Consider the following 19490-nt stretch of genomic DNA (forward strand, 5'->3'; position numbering starts at 1 on the left):
TCAATGCTATAGGAAGGTGGTGGATGTATGGGAACTCCTTTCCCAGATTTGCTGGGGGTCACGTACCTCAGGAAATGCAGAGTCTCACACCCCAGTCAAAGACAAATCTCTCCCTGATAAAATACCTTGAGGAGAGATTTCAGCATCTAAAATCTGCTCGAACCAAGAAAGAACTAATTTATGGTGCAAATCCTCATCTAGGGGAAAGTAATACAAATTTAGTGAGGTTACATACATAAACACTGGCAGAAGGGCTTAGCCCTTTCTCTTTCTTTTGCAGCCACCCAGGTGGTGCAGGGTCAACATCCATAACTGTTTGCAGTGGCTAAAAGCTGGAGCAACTCCACTGAGGTCAGTGAGTTTGCTCCAGAAGTGCATCCTTGCTGATAAGATCAGAACATGTCACATTCCCTTCTTAGCTGCTCACTAACAGGTGCTGGGCCCCGTTTCCTCCAGCTATAGGAAATCAGTGTAGTTTCTTGACTTTAAATAGGTCAAGGTCTGACCTGAAGGCAGTGTTGCCAATGAAAGCCACTGCTTTGACTTCATGGTGCAGATCTCAGAACACAGACACAAAAATCTGTGAGGTCATCCAGATTACCATCTGACTGATCTAAGAGGCTCTTTTGATGCCAGCAAAAGCTTTGCCGGAGTAAATGCTGCAGGATTTGGTCCTAAACTGCATGGACAAAGGAAGGAAATTGGCCTCTGCCACAACTCTGGCTGATCCAGAGCAATTCAGGGAACTGACTTCTGAAGACGTTTAATCATTAAAAAAACTAGATGAGCACTCAGCAGGATTGTCATGAATGCCAAACTCCCACTGAAACTCTCTCAGAAGCAACCAGGTGATTTTGGAAAGTCAGGCACCTAAAGCTGGGGAGTCACAGGAAGCTTACACCATTTCTGTGGAGATATTTTGCTTCAGCCTCTCTGATGACCTTTACCAGCACTGACAAAAGTTTCTGAGGAGAAAGGACACCTCTTCCTGGACTCCTTCTCAGCGAGTCACCCTCAAGCATATTGGCAGCCAAAACGGTAACTATTTTACACCCAGACCTATGTAGATATTACTGACATCCAGCAACGGTGAAGCTTGACTCAAGGCCCAAAAGGTGAATTAATTTCTCTGACACTGTGCTGAGGGTCAAGGAAGCCTTGGGAAAAGGTGATTGTGAGGTTAAGAAACTGTCCTGGACCTCTTCCTCTGCCTAATGCTGCAGACACTGGGGATTTTTGTTGCTCCAATCCAGCATTACTGCTGTCCTCACTCCTGCAAGAGTTAAGTGGAGTTTGCTAGCCGCTCTCCAAGAATAGCAGCCACAAAACACACCCAGCAGATAGGGACACAGATACACGCATTCTAACCTGGTCTTCAGCCGTAACTTAACTCCTCCCGACCACGTGGTTTTGCTGGGCTGAAAGTCAGTGGTCACAAAGTCCGGACTGAGTGGGTTGGGAGACAGGTCAGTGCATCCCTTGGCTGCATGTGTGTCCCTGTCAAAAGAAACCAAGGCCACATAAGCATTGACACACAACATCCTCAGCCCTTGTATCTTACATTTAATATGGATTTTAGGAAAGAAGGCAATACACAGATCCCAGGGGCAAGGGAGGGGTATAAGTCTCATTTTTAAAAAGTGCAAAGAAAATGGCACAGAAAGCCACGTATACCCCTTTTTCTTCTCCATGTCATTGCCCAAGCAGGCTATGAGAGTGATACTCTGCTCTACTTTATACCTAGGCAGTGCTCAATCCCTGTGAATGCCCCTCACAACTGTTTTGGAGGAGCTGCACAACACTGCAAGCACTGCTTCTTGGCACACAGAAGTGAGATCAGATGGAACATCCACGGTACAAATAAAAACAAAACAAAACACCGTTATCCTGAATCTGCATTTTGGAACTCTAAATCCCTAAGTGTGGAGTTCAGGGGTTCCATTGTGGGATATGCCCTTTCCACACGTTACCACCTCACGAGAGCTCAGGGAATGCTCTGAACACACAAGGGAAAAGCTAAGAGAAAGGTCCAAACAGTGAGAGCAAAAAAGAGACGTTCTCCCCCCCTCTACTGATATTTCCACAAAATTAGCAAACAAATATTTACCCTGCTCCATCATATGCATGCAGAAGTCACACAAACATTGTGTAACCATCCCTTCAGCTCCTTCCTTCCCCCAAGCACAGGAGAGCCTGAAACGATCCAGTATTCCCACTTGCTTCCACTTTTAACACTGAAACGCGGGAGTGATTTGAAATTTCTGCTTGTTCAAGGAACCCCCACGCTGAATAAAAGCGCGTCTGAAAGGACCCCCTCCGCGCCTCCCTCGCCCGCCGCAGGCCGTGGCCCGAGGTGCGCTGTAATTGCCTCTTGTGTGCTTAGCAGGCTGCAGGCTGAGCGCACATGTCGGCATCTGGGGCTTTGGATAGCTGAGATGGCTTGGATGCCATTCCGGTGAGAGGCCAGCCGTCTTTGTGTCCGGCTCGGTCCTCCCCCACGCTCCCTCCCCAAGCCCCCACGTGCCAGGCAGGAATGTTAAGCCTCACATTGCGGATGAGATATACCAGGGAAGTGCAGCGGTACTTTCACCTAGATTAGGGAAAGCGACTGGTCCGGAACGGTCTTTTTGCTTGCCCTGCTTATCTTCATCCAAATTTTACCCCAAATCCTGCCTTAGTTGCCTTTTCTTTCCATGTGCCAAATCCTGTTCTGCTTTGTCTATGCAGCCCTCTCCTCTGAGATGATGTCAAGCCTCTCATCAAACTAGAAGGATCCTCCTCCCTGCTCCTGTACCAGCCTTGCTATACACCAGGAGCAAAACCTCCTTTAATGCAGCTCTGTGAAGTGCCAATATCGTTAACTGCTTTAATTCTCTCTGGTTACCAAGTTTACTATGAAAAACTACTAATTTTTAGAGGAGATTTCACTGCAAGATAGAAAAAAGACGAACGCTTGCTACAGATGGGAGTTAAAAGATTGTACATAAACAATTTATATACAAATGGGTACACAATTTCCTAAGTAAAATATATTTCTAGCAGTTGTGTTTAGAGGACAAATTCCTCTGTTTAAGGCTTTGTATGGAAACACCAGAGAGATGGTCCCAGCCACAAAGAATGGCACTTCTGCCCCCACAACACTGCCCCTGAGAGATTTCTGTGACAAGGGGCCCCACAAAGCCCCTGGGAGCATTTTAAACACAGCTCAAATTTACAGCGAGGCTGCTGCGTATCATGCTAAAGCCTAATGAGGTGTCTCACTGACAGTACCGTGGCAGGATCCCATTAGAGGAGAAAGGATGTCAGCAGAGACACCTGTCTTCTTAACTCTGGGGCAAATCCTGACCTCCCTGTTCAAGCCTCCTTTCCCACACAGGGAACTACCATCCCTTATACCTCTCTATTTTATTAACGGGAGTTTGCCTGAAGATCCTTCACAGGCAGTACCATGTTGGGGTAACACTACCTTAGTATAAAGGGGAGAACAGGCACTTGGCTGTGACCATACCTCCCTGATTTGGGGTAACACTTGCAGAAGTCAGAACTGGTGGGCTGCTGCTGGAGGCTGGCCTAGCAGCCTTATATGCCAAGTTGCCAATGCCTGTGGCTCCTGCTGATTTGGAGGGGCAGTGATGGTTCTGGGCACTTCTGGAAAAGGCACCTGGATGTCCTGATGTGCTGCCAACTGCCACAGCACTATAATCCTCATCACAACACCAAGACACAAAGTCACGGCCATTTCTCTAAGACAGTTCTCAGCATGCTGTTTCAGCCTGTTTGAAAGCAGATACTGACACAGTAAAAGAACACTTTTGCCATGTTTATAGGAGATGCCTCAGAGCAGCAATGAACTTTCCTCACACACCTCCAGCAGTGCTCAGTTGTAACTTCCCTATTCATTTTCTAAATAGCAGACTTTGGCTCTCACAGGCTACACAACAGCTGTACTCCTGCAAGCTAGTAAAGCTGCTCATGTCTTCTCTCTGGTCAGCTATCTCCAAAGTATCCAGTAACAATATTTAGGACTGGGAAATTGCCCCTGTGCCAACTACATTAAAAAGAATAATCAGCAGCCTGAGAAACTGATATAAAGGAGTAAGTGCCTACAGCTTCCCAGTCACCACAGCCTAGTGATCTTTCAGCACTTAGGTTTTTTTTTTTTTTTTTTAAAAAAAAAAAAAAAAAAAAACAGCTTTCGAAACATGTGAAGAAAGCAAGAGACAACACAGACTAAACTCTGCTGCGAGCAGAGCTTTGTGAGTAAGTCACTTCCAAGCATTCCCATATGGATCCACACAGATCCGACCCTCACAATTGGCAGCTACAAGCAGCGGGAGGGTAAGCAGCTTGGGTGTTCCCCCTTGCACAGCGAGAAACCCGTGCTTGCCAGCATGCATAACTTTGGGGTTTACCTCACAGAGACAAAGAAACGTTAATTAGTGTCTGCATGGGCTTCTGGGGTTGTTGTTCAGGGGTAAGAAGGAAATGCAACGGAATTTTTCCCGAGCCTCTTAAAAAACTATAATTACTGAGCTCTGTGTGGAACGGCGGGCTCAATAAGACATTGAAAACTAATCAGCCAGCCTATAAATAAGACCATTAATCAAGCCCAGTGGGGAACACAAGAGATGAGGATCCTTCCACCAGCGAAGCACACACACATCAGGGATGGAGCACAGCAGCTCTTAAGCAGCAGCCACTGCCGGGCGCTTTGCCAAAGAGGACGATACCCATGCAGGGGTGCCTCCAGTGAGAGCACAGCTGGCTGAGCAGGGAAAATACCTGAGGGCAGCATCAGGGCTGCAGCTGCCAGAGGTAGAGGTCTTCCCCAAACAGGACGCACAAACCCATCACCTTTCCTCCCCTTGCAGTTTCCTGCCTCACACTCAGTCAAGCAACCTGACTGCTTATGCCATAAGATTTTCTAAGACACTTCTAAATCATTTTCTAATGCAGCCCAGTCTAACAATCAGGAGCGTGCTAATCTCTATAAAGATACTTCTTCAACTGTAACATGGAAGAAGTCACTAGTGCAAAGACGTTGAGGGCCTACCTTGAGTCTTGACTGTCACCACCCACACCTTCTCCTTAAGGCAACTGTTTTTCCCCAGGACAGCACAGCCTGATGGCTCTCTGCAACAGCACCAAGCCTGCTGGGATGCTCTTTAAGGTTGGGGCTGGGTTTTATTTTGGGATGTTGCAAAGTGCCTCACAATTGCATAGCTAAAAGGTATCTGTGGCTTGCAGTTCTTTTTGTTATCACATTGTTTCTAAAGCTTGCAAGTGGGAGACAGGAAATCTAGTGCAGTCTATTTAAAACTCCTCTACCTCCCACCTGAATCTGGCAGCTACCTCTGAAATATTTCCTTTTCTGCAAAGTTTGTGTTTAATTATGAATTGTTATTTATACTTGCTGCTTCCATGATGCCTCTGGTATTTAATATCACATGTTAATGAGTAGCTGTACAAAGACACTGCTCAGCTTTTCCCTCATCTAAAAATACGGCCTGTTAGGAATTTTTTCTTGATGCTTGCTCAACAAACAGCAAAAGAACACCGTAGTACAGATTTAAGCCTTTGTTAAAGAAAAGCCTGCTCCTCAGAACTTTGATTGCCCCACAGCTTCGTTGCCTCTGCCTTGTGTGGAGAGCATCAGCCACCAGAAGAAAGAGGCAGCATCTCTTGACCCATGCGGTAGCATATCCGCTGCACATCCAGCACTGCCTTTTCTGAAGCAGACACCTGCAAAATATTTCCTTATTCTTCACCACCCTCTTCAGAGCTCTTCAAGAAAGCATGAGTGGCCTTATTTTATATTAATCAACTCCCTACACAACTGGTTTGCCTGTTGCTGTCATCGATGTCTCACGTCCTTCCCAAGTCGCCTCGATCCCTGCAGAAATCATGCACTCTTTTAGGAAGATACTCTGCTTCTGACCATAGATGACTCTGATCTCCTCTGGCCACTTTATCTCCTCCTGCACTGACCTCCTGTTACCTGCATACTTGAAAAGTTTCATCGCATTTACCTTAACCTTTTGGGCTCTTTCTCATTTTCTTTGGTTTTCCTTATCCTTATTTATAATCTTCACATTCCAGTACAGATTGGTTTCTTAAATCAAGCCTAGAAAATAATTGGGGGTGTGCACCTCTGCCCAGCAGATCCCCCAACAGTTATGCCCAAACTGGATGATCAATTTCAGCCAGGATCTGCAGAGATATTATTCTCAATGAATTAAACTCCTTGTTTCATGAAAATAGCTCCCTGAGTAATAGAAGTAGCATAAATTATTGCTCTCATTGAGGAAACGCTGTGGTATGAGCTCAGTTGCTGGTCTACAACTCCCAGAGGAGAGGAATTTTATATAGGGAAGCTGTACAAAACCAAACTTCTGAAATTTTGTCTTCTCATAGCATTTGTTTTCCAGCACATCAGCATTACACTTCTGTCTGCACTACCATCCTGTACTCTGCTTTTCTGCTTAGCTGTCTGTAGTTCTAGGTATGAGTCTATGATACGGCTGACATCATCCATAAACAGCACCTAGAACTGTGTTTAAAAATGATTACAGTTTTATTTTTAAATTTTCCAAAATGGGTATTTTTCTAATGGTTGCACCTCTGTGAGTCACGATTACTTATTTTAACCTAACACCAGGTTTGCTGCCACAGTAATAGAAGACCTAAGTCCCAGAGGATCAAAACCCTAAATGTTAATAGGTTTAGTCATTTTTAATGTCTCATTACTTCTAAGCCCAGTATTATTCCTAGAAGAGAGGATGGAGCTTAAATTCTGATTTTTAAATCATTCGGGATCAACAGGAGTGTTTACAACCACTATCAGAATTAAAAGCTTTCCTAGAAAAATAACTGCTCACACGCTGATGATTCTGAAATTGAGATTAAAGCAAGGAACTCCTATTCCAACTTCTTCAGTGATTTGTAGGCACTTCCTGATATTTTTTCCCTTTGTCTTAAACCAGAACATAAGAGGCAAACCTCCTCCACTACAGAAACAGCCAACCGCACAGCACAGACACAAAAATAAGGAGCAGCAAAAAGCAGAACTTGGCTCTGACCACCCTGCAGGGAGGGAGATGGAGTTAAGGCTGCTGTTTTATCCTCATAGCACCTCATGTTACACAGTGTCACAGGGCATCCCGAGATCCCCAGCTCAGATAACTGACATAAGGAAAGTTCGGCAGCTTCGCCTCTGGTTATCCGCATCCTGCAGGCTACAGGCAAGCTCTCAGCAGGGGATAACCTGGAATTATGTCTCCTTGTGAATGAAAATGCAGCCTCCACGACAGACCCCCATCTCCTGGCGAACAGCAAGCCTTCCTGCCTCCTCCATGCTGTTAAGGAGAGGGCTCCCCCGGGCAGGGTTGCAGAAGGGGAGAGAGACCATGTTCACCGTGGGCACCGACATGGCACCCATCAGTGGGCATGCTGCTTTGCAGATCCTCCTGCTCTGCCTGAAGTGAAAAGACTGTATTGCTTACGTATTTCTTATTTTGTTATCTCCTGTGCCTGGTCCAGAAATAGCCTGTAATCCACATATCTGTCACGCTCACAGAATATCCTTTAGATGAAGTGGAAGTGCCCTGTGTGTCAGAGCACAAAGGCCCAGGTTCTCTCCTGGACAGAGCACATGTGGGTCTTTGCTGGTAGCAGCAATGTCTGCACAGGTTTGTTAATCTGTGTTCACAGGACCCCTGAGCCAGATAAAGAGCCAGGACCAGCTGGAAATATGTGGACAAAACAATTTTTTAGTCATAAAAAATCTCATAAATTGAACTGAAACTTCTCCTTAGAAGGGATGCAGTTTGGAATAAAGTTTTTGCTGGGAAAAGTCTCTCAGTTCTTGAGTAAAATCTCTCACCTGCCACTTAGGACACTCACTTGAGAGGGGGAAGAGCCAGGTTCAAATCCACAGTATAATAAAGCAAATGAGAAATTCAAGGCTATTTCATGGACACTTCAAGATGCAACAGGCTCCACCTGTGGAAACCCCTGGAAGGACTTTTTCATCTTAACAGCAGAGCAAGACAGGTTTTGAAATCTCAGTGAGGCTCACTGAGCACACGAATCTTGGGGCCAAACTAGGTATTCTTCCCAGAGTTCTGTTCCAAGTTGCAAGTAGAAACAATAATATCCATGTCTTAGATTCAGATGGTTCAGTAAAGCTCAGGGGAAAAATCCCATATAACTCAAAACTGCTGCATCTTCTAAGGAACAGGACTAATGTTTTTCATATGCACCACAGCACATCCATACTAGTAACTGTTAGGGCAGGATTACTAGAGTTTATCTTCATATAAGCCAATCACCAAAAGGGAAAAGAAGAAATTTTCCAGGAACAGTGCAGAGGCAGTTTGTGCTTTTCTAAATGCACAGGTCATTGCTTGAAGGCAAATTAAAGGGCTAAGAAATTAAGGAGCTGTTTTAGGATGGCAAATTTTAGATAGATATATCTCACATTCAAGCACTCATACACTTTCAGTCTAACAGCTCCTATGCGGCCATGCCAAGCAGGCAGTATTTCAGGGCAAAGAAACACAGAGGGTCAGAAGTCACTTGGAATTAATTCAGATGCACAGCTTTACTTCTAGGAGGGCTCTTCACTTATGCAACTTCAACTTAAACAGCTTCAATGAGCACTGACCTTCAGGTCCACTGAGAAAAAACCTGGAGAAGGGAGACCGCATTTTGACTGTGTGATACTGTCTAGTTCTACTTGTCCAGTGTTTTTCTGGCTTTCCCTTTCCTCTGAGATTGGATGGGTTTTATTTGACCTGACCTCAATCCCACAATCTGGCTGCGCTGTGCTTGCACAGAGCCCACAAACACACAAACAAGCTGCTTCGGCGCGATACCTGTTTGCAAGCAGAGATCTGAAAGGAGTATTCGCATTCATTTGGGTTCCTCACTTCATTCGGTATTGGCCAAAGGATCTTTGAGAAAATGAACTCCCTCTTTGTCTGTGAGAGAGACCTAATCCTCGTTTTGCCCTGGAGGATTACTGGGTACTTAGAAAGGCACTCACATGCACATTTTTGGTTTGTGCCAGCTGCATTTGGGTTCACAATATGTAGCGTTTGCTTTGGTCTTTAGGTTTGACAATAGGCATTCCACTGCACCCAAACCTCGACCCCAGAGACTGCCACCCTTTTAAAGACACCCTAAATCAATGCTTTTTGAAATGTGGGCCTTCCCCTGCTTTGCATGGGTAGTTTGCCTGCAGACAGTGCATGTGAATTCAGCGTGCAGGCAGGCAGCTGGGCATGTAGCCCTGAAGTCTTTTCTTGTGATGCCAAGCCAGCGGCCGGAGTGCACGGCTCCCTGCCTGGTCCTGCCAAAAAAGACCTGGACCCTAGCTGGAAGGAAGAACCTGTAGGGCTGAGAAATTACCCTTTATCCCGAGTCAAATCCTGGCTTTTTGTAATAAAAGTTTACAGTTATACTCAATTATAGCTTACTGTTTGTGCCACAGTACCACCCAGAGAGCCTGCCTGTTCAGGCACTGGAGCCCACCATTCCTGGGTTGTACACACTGATATAAAATAAAAGGTCATTCCTTTTATTATAGGAATAATAATTCCTATAGTAATTCCTATAAAATACCCAGTGCCACAGCACCAACTCTGTGCATAGCTGGGCTTTTACTGCTGTCTGTGCACAAGGTGTGCTGGCCACTGGCCATGATTTTGCTTTACCCACCAAGCTCAAGGAGCCTTTCCAGCCTACTGGTGTTCCCAGACAAGTAAAGCGTGCTCTGTGCAGCTCTGACCCAAATCTTTCCAGGATCATGGCTTAATTCTCTAAAGTAGTACGTTGGGATGTAATTCAATGGGAGTAAAGGACTCTCATCTTCAGCTGGTGTAAATTAGTATCGACTTGAGCAGCACTCTTCCTGCTCAGGGGAAATTTTACCTTCTCAGGAGGTGAGACTTGAGAAGTTTTAACTGCCATGGTCTGTCCAAAGGTACCATCACAAAAAGTGAGGTGCAATGCGCCCTGCATCCTGACTACTTGTAAGTGAAATGCTTTCCTGCACCTATTGCTCAGAGAGTTTTAATCCCCTTGGAAAAACAGGTCTACCTACTTATTGTGTCAAAACAAAAGTAAAAATTCAAATAAATTACATTTTCATTCTATTTTACCCCGGGACTAACAGGAGTATCTATAGACTTGCTCTTGACCATTATTGAAAATCTCTTGAGTTTCTTCAGAAACATCAAGTCACATTGGCCTTTGGGGATGCTGTGGGATTTACTTAGGGAATCAGAGCATCACCCTTCTTCACAGTCAGTTCAGGACCAGGAGGCCACTAGGAACAATCTTTCAGACCTGGCCATAAAGATTAAGATCAAATCTCCCTGAGGTGCAGAAGTGCTCAGATCAGTTAGTCGAGGTGCCCAAAATAAAGACAATGTACTACACTGCTCATGCAAGCAGAAAGATCATTAACACATCTGTCCCTTTAAGGACCATGACTACAGCAGACTGGTAAAAAGTGTTACCTTTACAGGTTTTGGGGTATCCCAACAAAGTCATTCTGTATAAATTACAACATTTAACTTTTCTTACATAACACAAAACAAAGCACAAGCCAGCTCTAAAGGTCAAGTGTAAATGAAAAAAAAAAATAAAAATTGCAGCTCCTACAAAGAAAGTTAGTGTAAGAAGTAAGCAAAAGTCAAACATATAAAATAAGGACCGGTCTTCATTTTAGGATTAGAGAATTCAAACAATTCCATGGGAAAAGAATACAAACCCTCCATGCTGAAAAAATAGTTATGTTCACAGAGAGACACTCAATAAGCAGAAGATACTCTTTTTACACTCACCCTTCAGAACAGTGATATTTTCCAGATATAAAAGGACCGTCCTAGGGAGGGGTCCGAATGTCAGGCAAGATGTGTCCCATCTGGGACGTGGCCATGGGTTGCAGACATGAGACCTGAAAGGCAAGACTAGCCCTCACTGGGAACCTTTCCTAACAGCACATAGGAGCTGGGGCCAGACTTGATCTGCTAGTGCAGTGGTTTGCGTGAGCACTTCCTAATATGTTAAAGGCAAAACAAACTAGGTCAGTTCAGACCAGCAATTTAAATGGTTTAAAGCTAAAGATTAAGGGAGTGCTTACATGAACTGCTCCAGTGGCAGATGGATGAGATCTCTGGCACTGATGAGCATGTGAGAGCATTAATCTCTTCTGCCAGCACAGCTGGATCTCCCTTCCTGGACTGTATATGCATTGGACGTTAAGGAAAACATCTGAAATTTCACCCTAGCAGCTCTCCTCTGAGAATATGGATGCTACTGACATGCTAGAACAGTAGTTCAGCTGTTTTTTTAAGAAAATCGGTCTCAGTGGTTGGTACTGAGTGCGTGCTAATCTGAGCACCTATTCTGAAGGGGCTGAAGAAAGCCCCATATTCACATTTGTCACAGGCATGGTGGACATTCAGCATTAAGAACTGACTAAAGTCTGCAGCTGAGTTGTCTCTGCTCTCTAATCTGATTATTTTGCAGCATTTCCTGGTATGCCAGATTTTAATTGCAGTAACTTGAGGGGTGGGGTGCATTTTACAGGTTTAAATCACCTTCATGGGTGTAGCAATGCCTAATCCCCAGAATATGAGCTACTTATGAGCTGCTTCTCCATCCCACTCACCCATCTCTTCCTGAACAAATTCCTGAATCTTTTACTCAACACAGCACCCATTTACTTCCTCAAGACTTCAGCAGAAGATTTGCTCAAGTGCGGAATTACTATAGATTGAGTAAGGAGATGATGATTTGGTCAGCTGCTTTACAAAACAATCTCTGCAGTACCTGCAGCATCATTTCGCAGAGTTAGAGACTTGTAGCTCTCAGGGACTGTATAGAAAAGCAAAGAGAAAAAATACACTTGCTATAGAACCCAGCTATGCCTGTTAGTTGGCAATCCACCTCTGAGGTAAGAAATGCTGTCGTTGGTTCATCATACCTCCTCTGCATCATGTTAACTGGACAGGTCCAGTGGAATGTACTGGTCCAGGGAGGGCACAAAAATAGCCTGGCAACAGAGGAAAGACGAACTTTTCAGGTACATACGGAGTCCACAGAGCATGGTATAAGCACGGAGCAAACAAAAGCCTGCTGAATACAGCAGAGTTGCAATCTGGCTGATCACCTCCTTGCACTTTTATTTTGAAAGAGTTCAGGGAGTTTGCTGTGGTTACCGACCCCTGCAGTGGTGATATCACAGCTTTTTTATAGTTTCAGCCATAAATGCAGTTGAAAAACCAATGTGGGCAGCAAAGTCCTCGGAAGTGAAGCCACATGAGTTACAACAGTGTGCCCAAGATAAGGCTCTGCCCTCTGAGCATTTTGTGATTCTCTAACTTTCAATGAGAGTGCCCAAGGTGAGATATAGAAATGCTGGCTGCTAAGCTAAAAAATAAATAAATACCTGTTTGTCACTCAAATTATTTTTAGCATCTGCCAGAGATGAGAGCTATCTGACAAGAGTTTGGAAAAGGATGAGGACTGCAGCTATGACAAGACACACCAGATGATGAGAGAAGAACCCTTGGCCCCTCTCGCCTGGTGCTATGCCTCAGTGCATCCCCACTGTGCTCACACAAACCACCGGCCTTCCCGACTCCACTCCCTCCCAGCAGCGACAGAAGCCCCCGGCATCTGAGGCTCCTCCACAAAGGCAAGGGCTGGCCACCTACTCTTGCCCTCTGAAGCCAGCTGGAGTGTGGGGCAATGGGGGACCAGCCACCCTGAGCCCAGTGCCTACAGCGCAGGAAAGGCAGCCTCGCCACTGCACATTCCTGCCACAAGCAGTGAGGGATATGCCCAGGGGATGTGCACAAAGCAGCTAATTTTAAAAAAGAAGCGGGAGGGAGGTGAAGAATAGGGAAAACTGTAAGCAACAATAAAGCAATTATTCCAGTTTCGGCAGGCTGGGGAAGCATTGTAATGGTGGAAAAGACAAGTGGTCTCAAGTCTCATGATTAGCACCAAACAGAGATGGATGAGAAACTAACACCAGAGCCACAAAAATCTTCGCAGTTGCCAGCAGCTGGGTCTCAGCCCCTGGTGGGATGCTGCCTGTCTTTGCACAGCACAGCTAAGTAAAGAGTTAACTTGTCTCTGCCTGCATAATGAAGTCTTATACAGCCTACATTAGAAACAGGATTAGTAACATCATCACTGATACATGAACAACTGCTAAGAGTGAAGAAGTCATGAATGTTTTTTTCTTTCAGAGGATTGGACAATGTAGAAATTTTGGGCTATTTAGAAGCATAAATAGACCTCTGCCTGCCTCCTGCTGAAAAGATACTACAAGCATCTTTCTTGTACACAGCCCTATGTCTTGGAGCTCTTCTATGTGCCCTGCCAACAGGAAAACTCTTTCCCATCACCTTGTCTACTGTGTTTTGGTCCGACGATCCTGAGTCCAGACTCAGATCAGTCCTTGGGCTCAAAGCAAGATCTAAAGTTGGGACTTGGGATGTTCTACTGCATGCACTGCAGGGCTGAATTAGCACCCACAGAGACCAGGGGAAGCTCACACACTCACCTGGATGAGGTCAGGGTCTTCCCCAGTGATATCACCCTTGAGTACCAATGGGGCAAAGCACCTCCAGGAACAGTTATGAGAAATTACACTACAGATCAGCATATGGATTTAATTTCCAGAAAGATGTCTCAAATCCTTCTGGGTGCCTGGAAACATGAGAGCACCTCTCTGTAGATAAAGAACCTTTCACAGCTCTTGGGAAACCTGGAATACCTGATTTAGCCCAAATGCCTATCAGCTTTTAATGGGACTTTCCTCACAAGACACTTAAGACACATCTTAAAAATCTACCCAAACCCACTCTGTTTGGAACAGTATGAACTGCTTTTCTTAGAGCAGCTCCAAGCACATTAAGAAAGCACGGAGATGTCCAACCACTGTGGCACCAACTGGCAGCGTGACTTCAGGTCTTCCACAGCTAAGCAGAAGGAGGCCATTTACAAGTTAACAAAAGACAGCTCACATGTAAATTATTATTCCCCAATGTGAACATGAGCACCTACTCAAAGGAAGCTGCATCTTTGCTAGGGACATGCAGTGATCTGTAGTCACAGTCTGGAAACCTCTGCTCTGCTTGGCAATAGGAAAAAGGGGAGCAATACATGTCCACAATCTCAGCCTCTCTTCATACGCAGGACATGTAATGACTACCCTCATTAAAGAAAAAACACTCCAAAATTAAGTCTTGGTGCAGCCAGGCCCAAACACAAATTGTCATTTGAGTGAGAAGTGCCAAACTCTTTCACAGAAACCCAAATCCTATTAAGCAGCTATCAGTGTCAATATTTATTCCTCACAAATAAGGGACAAGTAGCCTAACAAACTGTGTCAGACTGAGTCTGGTGAGTTGGAAGAGGAAGGGGATAGCCTTGGGGAAAGGACATGACATTAATCAGCATCACCCCTGCAAAATCCTTGACAGAAACAAGGTAGTAAACTCATTAGCCACTTAGAAACTAAGCTCCTTTTTTGCTTCGCACAGTGATAGCCCACAGTTTCCAGTCTGAAGGTTTGGCATCCTCACAGCAAAGCCACTGGATGCCATAAAATTTTTTTCTTTCTATCTACCTCTCAACACCTCTCTCTGGCCCAGAGAGGCTTTGCTGGCTTAACTGCCCTCTTACCTGATGCAGAGCAGCATCGTCCTAAGGTCTGGATCACAGTGCATTAAGCACTCAAATTAGCATAAAGTAAGAGAGCTCCCAGGCAAAAGATGTCTGCACAGGAAGACAAACAAATAAAACGATGATTTCACAACGCAAACTCCTTGGCTGCAAGAGCCACCTCAAATGTCGCAGCTTCTCCGTCTCCCTGCAGACCATTCCTGCCCCTGGGTGGTGGTATACACCGTCTCGTTGAGTGTGCTAACAGCACCGTGTGTGCAGCTGCACAGCAAACCAGGGAAGGGAACCAAACCAGCTTAACTTCTGCCAGATGACTCTGCTGAAGGTGCCTGTGCCAGAGTCTGAACACAGACCCAGCTTTCCTCTGCCCCTCATCACAAAAAGGAGTTCATGCTGGGTGAAACACAGTGATGGTGCCAGGTCTTTTGACTGATGTACCTCAGTGAAGATATTTGGATTTGTATTTGCCCCTTGCTTGAGATACAACCAAAATTCGGCATTTGTTGATATGTTGTTGCTAGGCCTCCTTTTATCCCTTCTTTTTTTTGTTTCCCTTTAATGCCTGATACTCCATTCTTTGTCCTCTGTACCTGGGATCTAATAATCTGCTTGGAGCAGCCAGGACCTATACATTCCTTTAACAGACAAATTGCTGCGGATCCACTTAAGAAGAACTTGTGAGCTGCGTAACAATATGGTTTCCTTCTCTCTGTCTAGATGGGGAAAAAAGAGTATTAAGACAAATACACTCCAGTCTTGATCTTTCCCTCAGGGCTGTAGCTTAGGTTTTAGAGCTATGCCTTATGGCACATATTTGCTCTCATCTATCCAGAGAAACTTAAGCTGCCACAGCATGATCAGGATGCAGCCATCTCACACAGGGGGCACTGTCCCCACTATAACTGTACTGTGCACTGGCCATCAGTTATCATCACGTACTTCACTTAAATTAGTCTGAAACGGAGTCTGTCTCCAGCCTGGAGCCTGCTTGTAACCGCAAAGGAATCTGTGCCCTCTGTAACACACGAGACGGGATCAGGTCACTGCTGGAGAGCACTTGGCCTGGCTATTTTTATTGTCTGTCCAAATACTTTTCTTCAATGCCGGTTTAAGTTACTGAAAGAATAGCAAAGATGAGATTTTTTTTTAAAAAAAGCAGATACACTGATAATCCATAGGAACTGTGTCCTTTTAACTTTTGGACATTTCTCAAATCTTTGTCCCTGTTGCCAGGATGCTAAAGGCATTCTGAAGTCACAACATGATGAAATCTAAGCAGGGTGAAGTGGGCTAGTTTCATTTTCATCAGATTTCTTTCAAAGGCACAAATTTACCCTTCTGATCCTCATCCCTACTACTAGAACTGAGCCGATACAGCAACTACTACTACATCAAAAAACCCTCTTCCATGAAGAACAAACTGATGATTTAAATTCTTCATGTTTCTTTAAACCCAAAGGATGGTGCCACTAATTCAAGCACTGCTGCAACTAGAATGTAAAGGATTAGAGAAGTGGCTCTCATCTAAATAGAGGCAAGCATGCATCACACTACGGTTAGCCAAGTTTTTCATTCAAACTTGGTAAAAATCCCCCTAAATCATTGCTTTCAAACCTACACAGTCTTTTCTTATGTGTCTCTTCTTTCCACCTGGGTATCACAAAGTTTTAGAAACTTATATCCTCTTGCAACTTTGGGTACTTTGGAGTGAATCATCTATTTTCCACACAACACTTGCCAAGAAAAGGGAAATGCTTACGAAGACGAGCATGCAAATCAACAGTTTGCATCCTTCTTGATCTCTCTGCAGGACAGATGACCCTCAGGGAACATGCCTGTTGCATCCACAAGAGAGAGACAGCCACAGTGACAGGAGAAGGGTGACCCCCTCTCTGTTTGATTGCCGCTGTCAAAATGAGGGACGGTGCTATCCTGGAGGCTGTCAGACAGGATGACTGAGACAGCAGGAGGCTGTGAAATCCTACTTTTGGAGTGGAGTCAGGGCCTGTCTAAAACTGGTACAAGAATTAGGGAAACACTGTCATTGTCTCTCCTTTGGTTTACAGGAGTTTAGCCGAGCTCTATGTATTGTTCACTCGGGGCAATACACTTTATCCCCACTGTGCAGCTTGCTTGTATGCCCGGTGATATAAAGGTAGGCTTTGTGTGGCAAAACTCAAGACTCCCAACTGTACTCTTACAGGAATCCAGAGCACAAATAAGCTTCCACTTGGGGACACTCATGAAGAAGCATTTGTAATGGGCAATTAGTAATTCATTTCAAATGTCTGACCTGTCACAGATTAGGGGCTAGGTCTGCAGCTAGCAAAAATCAGCTTCATTTCATTTCAATGTTGAAAACAGGCTTTCCTTCCCAGCAACCTGTGCATCTGATATGCTGTGAATAGTGTAGCTACAGCAGGCTTGATCCTGCTGACAATAAGTCATTCTCTACTCCCACATCCATTAAAGTCAGCCAGCTTGCCACTGCGAGCATCAAGAACTCATCACATCAGTCCTACCGAAACTCATGCTAAAGGTCAAGTCAGCCCACCCCAGATTTAAAATTGAGTGTCTGTTGTTGAATTGAGGGCTCAAAACAGGGGTTCAGCCTTTACCTCCTACACCCATAATGCCATTCTAGAAGCAGAGGTACTGCAGTCTTCACCTGGATGTCCAAAGGCCAGACACTGAGCTGTGGTTACCAAACACCCAGCGCCAGCCACAATAACTCATTGTCTAAACAAATATTAGCCAAGCTAGAAACACTGGTGGGAATCACGCAGGGCAAGGGAAGAGTGGCATTATAAAATACCCTGTTTGATATATCCTGCTTATTTATTTACTTATACCACCACTAAGGTGAGGAAGCCCTGGAATGGACCAGGCCTCACTGTGCCAGATGCTCTGCAAACACCACGGTGAAGGACAATTGCTCGCTCAGAGGGTTTACCAGTGAAGTATGGTCCACCCTAACTAAACAAATGCAGGAAGGATGTTTTCCCTGTCACTGCTGTTCCCTCAGCACCCTTCTTGAGTCCATCTGCTCCCCAACACCGAGTGCATCCTACTGCAAGGAGCACAGCTTTTCTCCCACTGTTGCCAAGAGCTAGGCCACTACGCAGAGGGAGAAGGGCTCTACATCACACTGCTTTTCTTCTCATAAAAAATCCAGGGTCTGCTTGTTTGCCAGCTGCTGAACACAGGGACATCTGATGAGGCTTTTGGCTGTTGCAGAATCACAGCTTGCCTGTCTCGCAGAGGCAGGAGTCCCACCTGCTGCAGTAGCAGCCCTCTCTGAAGAGCAATGCCAAAGAGGCTGGTGCTAACTGCATATGTAGTGTGTTGGCTTCTTAGCAATGTTTTATACCTAAACTTCTGGCCTGCCGACCCCTGGAAGAAAAGCCTCTGTGATTATTAAATGACATCCTGAACTTTCCCATAAAAATTACAGTAATCCTTATTTCAATCAAACTGAACTCCCCTCTTTAAGAGCCACAGGTGCCAAACACCATTCAATATGGGTCAACAAGCTCTCAGTCCTCTAAATCCCTGTATTACGGACCTGCAGGAGCACCTCTCTCTCTCCAAGTGTAGGCTGGCCTGGACTTCACCTCTTTTAGCCAAAGGAGTTTTAGGGCATTGATTTTTCCCTAACACTGTTTCTGCCGGAATTGAGGAAAACCTCGGCAAGCACCTAGTAGGATCCAAGTCAGGACTCCACTGCTGAGATTCACTCCATTGCTTACTGGGCAAAAGAGGGCAAAACATGACTGAGGTTTGGGATGAAAAACGCACATGCTTCAGCAGGTGCTGCTGGTGTTACCTAATGGTCAGGAGGCACTGAATGGATAGGAAATGTAAGGTGGATATAAGCAAAACAACATGCAGAGATCAGTCTTTAAAAGGCATTATAGCAGGCAATGAGAAAAGGGGACCTCTGGGCCTTCTGGGCAGAAGCTGAGGAGAAAACTGGAGTGAAGGCAAATAGGTAAATGAAGTCTGTGTGTCATACTCCTCCCAAATTTACAAATAAATGTACTGGTTAATAAAGTTTCATTTGAATATAATTCTGCTCTTAGCTGTTCTAACAAGTTTGTGGGTCATTCCAACCAGGTGATAAAATTTCTCAGCTTCTGTCCCAGTATCTCATTGCAAGGTGCCTGCCAGCAGAACCACCTCCAAGAACACTATACTTACTAAAACATGCAACAGCCACGCGGCGCCCGCCAACAAGAAACCTCCTGCTGTTCAGATGCCCAGCAATTTCCTCGAGAGAAAGTGCTGTAAAGGGACTCTTCAGACTCCGCGGCCAGCTGCAGCAGGGGCAGTTAGGACCACACCGCTGAACTGTCCCTAGAGGTGTGCACGCAGTCAGGGCAAAGCGATGGGGTTTAAATCACACCCGGAGAAGCCCGCCGAGCAATGAGCTTTCACGTGTAGACAGGGGGAAGCGCAGCACTGCGGGGTCTGATCCTACACCCCTTCCCTCCCTGAGGGCTCCCTCCCAGCATTCAAAGGTTCCAAAAACATCAAACATGAAGATCCCACCTGGAAAAGGAGGGGGGCGACCGCCTCCAACCGCCTCCCCCGGGAGGCTCCGCCGGTACCAGCCGGGCTCCGGGGCCGCCGCCCTTTGTTAGCCCGCCCTGCCCTGCCCTGCTCTGCCCGTCCCTGGCGCCTCTGCCCTTGCAACGGGAGCTCCCCAGGCTCCCCCCTGCACCCCGGCTGGCATGCAGCCCCCTCTCCGGGCCGCTGCCCGCGCAGCCCCGCCGCCGTGC

General features: G+C 45.7%; 1 protein-coding gene across 6 annotated transcripts in view; it reads right to left on the bottom strand.

Moving 5' to 3' along the window:
- Positions 1–19490, bottom strand: part of SHROOM3 (shroom family member 3) — a 153494-nt gene that overhangs the window by 31787 nt on the left and 102217 nt on the right. For 2 of the 6 annotated variants that reach the window (XM_026847351.1, XM_026847350.1), the window contains exon 3: positions 1369–1497. In XM_026847351.1, the coding sequence (XP_026703152.1) occupies positions 1369–1497 (129 nt within the window). Of the gene's footprint in view, positions 1–1368; positions 1498–2107; positions 2365–8598; positions 8689–10850; positions 11049–19490 lie in introns of those variants that run through there. The other 4 variants (XM_026847353.1, XM_026847355.1, XM_026847354.1 and 1 more) reach the window with 4 other exon arrangements.

This window comes from Athene cunicularia, assembly GCF_003259725.1.
Source record: "Athene cunicularia isolate RWA chromosome 4 unlocalized genomic scaffold, athCun1 chr4_part2, whole genome shotgun sequence".
In the NCBI taxonomy this organism is placed as follows: domain Eukaryota; kingdom Metazoa; phylum Chordata; class Aves; order Strigiformes; family Strigidae; genus Athene; species Athene cunicularia.